This window comes from Echiichthys vipera (genome assembly GCF_963691815.1).
Source record: "Echiichthys vipera genome assembly, contig: SUPER_13_unloc_1, whole genome shotgun sequence".
Classification (NCBI taxonomy): Eukaryota; Metazoa; Chordata; class Actinopteri; order Perciformes; family Trachinidae; genus Echiichthys; species Echiichthys vipera.
Genome location: NW_028154888.1, coordinates 72,501 through 74,569, shown reverse-complemented (window position 1 = coordinate 74,569; position 2,069 = coordinate 72,501). Strand labels below are relative to the sequence as shown.

At 56.0% G+C, this 2,069-nt stretch overlaps 1 protein-coding gene across 5 annotated transcripts in view; it reads right to left on the bottom strand.

Annotated features, from left to right (window-relative positions):
• Positions 1-680: 680 nt before the first annotated feature.
• The window catches only part of hsf1 (heat shock transcription factor 1), a 15,245-nt gene continuing 13,856 nt past the window's right edge, over positions 681-2,069 (bottom strand). For 3 of the 5 annotated variants that reach the window (XM_083940811.1, XM_083940814.1, XM_083940812.1), the window contains 2 exons: positions 1,910-1,955; positions 681-1,824 (listed from right to left, as the gene is read on the bottom strand). In XM_083940811.1, coding sequence (XP_083796937.1) covers positions 1,673-1,824; positions 1,910-1,955 — 198 coding nt within the window. In that variant the 3' untranslated portion in view covers positions 681-1,672. The remainder of the gene's footprint in view (positions 1,825-1,909; positions 1,956-2,069) is intronic. The other 2 variants (XR_014593465.1, XM_083940813.1) reach the window with 2 other exon arrangements.

The window sequence follows — 2,069 nt, the reverse complement described above, 5'->3', positions numbered from 1 at the left end:
ACAAACAAACAAACACTCTTAAAGTCAAAGACGTGAAGAAGAAAAACGTTTAAAAATCTTTATTCATAATTTTGATGAAACAGTTTTTTCATATTTAACAGAAACATCGTGAAAGGTTACTATGGTTACCGTGGTTACTATGGTTACTGTGGTAACTATGGTTGCTATGGTTACTGTGGTGATTATCAAACACAACAGGGCGCCCTCCCACTGTGCCTCCGTACCGTGCCCCGGCACGTTTCACGGCTGAAGTCTGGTTCCTCTGACAAGTGTGAGTGCAACCGTGAGGCACAGTGGGAGGGCGCTCTAACCTGTGACTGAGGCACAGTGGGAGGGCGCTCTAACCTGTGACTGAGGCACAGTGGGAGGGCGCTCTAACCTGTGACTGAGGCACAGTGGGAGGGCGCTCTAACCTGTGACTGAGGCACAGTGGGAGGGCGCTCTAACCTGTGACTGAGGCACAGTGGGAGGGCGCTCTAACCTGTGACTGAGGCACAGTGGGAGGGCGCTCTAACCTGTGACTGAGGCACAGTGGGAGGGCGCTCTAACCTGTGACTGAGGCACAGTGGGAGGGCGCTCTAACCTGTGACTGAGGCACAGTGGGAGGGCGCTCTAACCTGTGACTGAGGCACAGCGGGAGGGCGCTCTAACCTGTGACTGAGGCACAGCGGGAGGGCGCTCTAACCTGTGACTGAGGCACAGTGGGAGGGCGCTCTAACCTGTGATGGAGGCACAGTGGGAGGGTCTCTAACCTGTGACTGAGGCACAGCGGGAGGGCGCTCTAACCTGTGACGGAGGCACAGCGGGAGGGCGCTCTAACCTGTGACTGAGGCACAGCGGGAGGGCGCTCTAACCTGTGACTGAGGCACAGCGGGAGGGCGCTCTAACCTGTGACTGAGGCACAGCGGGAGGGCGCTCTAACCTGTGACTGAGGCACAGCGGGAGGGCGCTCTAACCTGTGACTGAGGCACAGCGGGAGGGCGCTCTAACCTGTGATGGAGGCACAGTGGGAGGGTCTCTAACCTGTGACTGAGGCACAGCGGGAGGGCGCTCTAACCTGTGACGGAGGCACAGTGGGAGGGCGCTCTAACCTGTGACGGACGCACTGAAACCCTCAGTTCCTCTGTGAGGAGGACGGGTCCTGGTCCTGGTTTGGGGGGTGGGGGGGGGGGGGGCGGCTGGAGGACCCGGGGAACCCGTTGAATATTTTGTTCTGGTTTTGTCTGTAAACGTGTTTAAACGTGTTTTTGTTTATTTATTATTTATTTAATATTTGAAACACACAAACGAAGCTTTGGTGAAACACTGATCCGACCAATCACACGCAGCCTGAGCCTGATCCGACCAATCACACGCAGCCTGAGCCTGATCCGACCAATCACACGCAGCCTGAGCCTGATCCGACCAATCACACGCAGCCTGAGCCTGATCCGACCAATCAGAGGCGATCAGGTCGTCTCCATGGAAACGGGACTAACGTTCGTTCATAATAAACTTCTAAAAAAATCTTCAGCTTCTGTTCGTGACCACGCAGAGCGATGACATCATCACGCCGCACGCACGGCTCAGTAAAGTCAAAAGTGTAGAAACGGTTAAAAAACGTGACCTCTGACCTACGGCTGATGACATCACCAGCGCTCACACTGTCCTGTTGCCGTGGCGACCTTCGGGGTCAGAGGTCAGAGTCCAGGGGGGCGTGGCTCAGCAGGGCGCCGTCCGGGTCCTCGGCGGCGATGAAAGGCTCCAGCTCGGCCTCCAGCAGCGAGGGCAGGTTTGGGTCAGACGTCAGGACGGGCGTGGCCGTGTACTGCACCAGCTGCTTCCCTGGACCAATCAGAGAGGAGCAGAGGTCACCATGACAACGAGCACTGGTCCTCACGAGTGTTAATGTCCACGTGACGAGTTTTACCTGCGCTCACGGCGTCGCCTCCGTTTGGGACGTCATCACACAGCAGCTGAGAGGTGACATCACAGTGACATCATCAACACACGTCAGTGACATCATCATCACACGTCAGTGACATCATCAACACACGTCAGTGACATCATCATCACACGTCAGTGACATC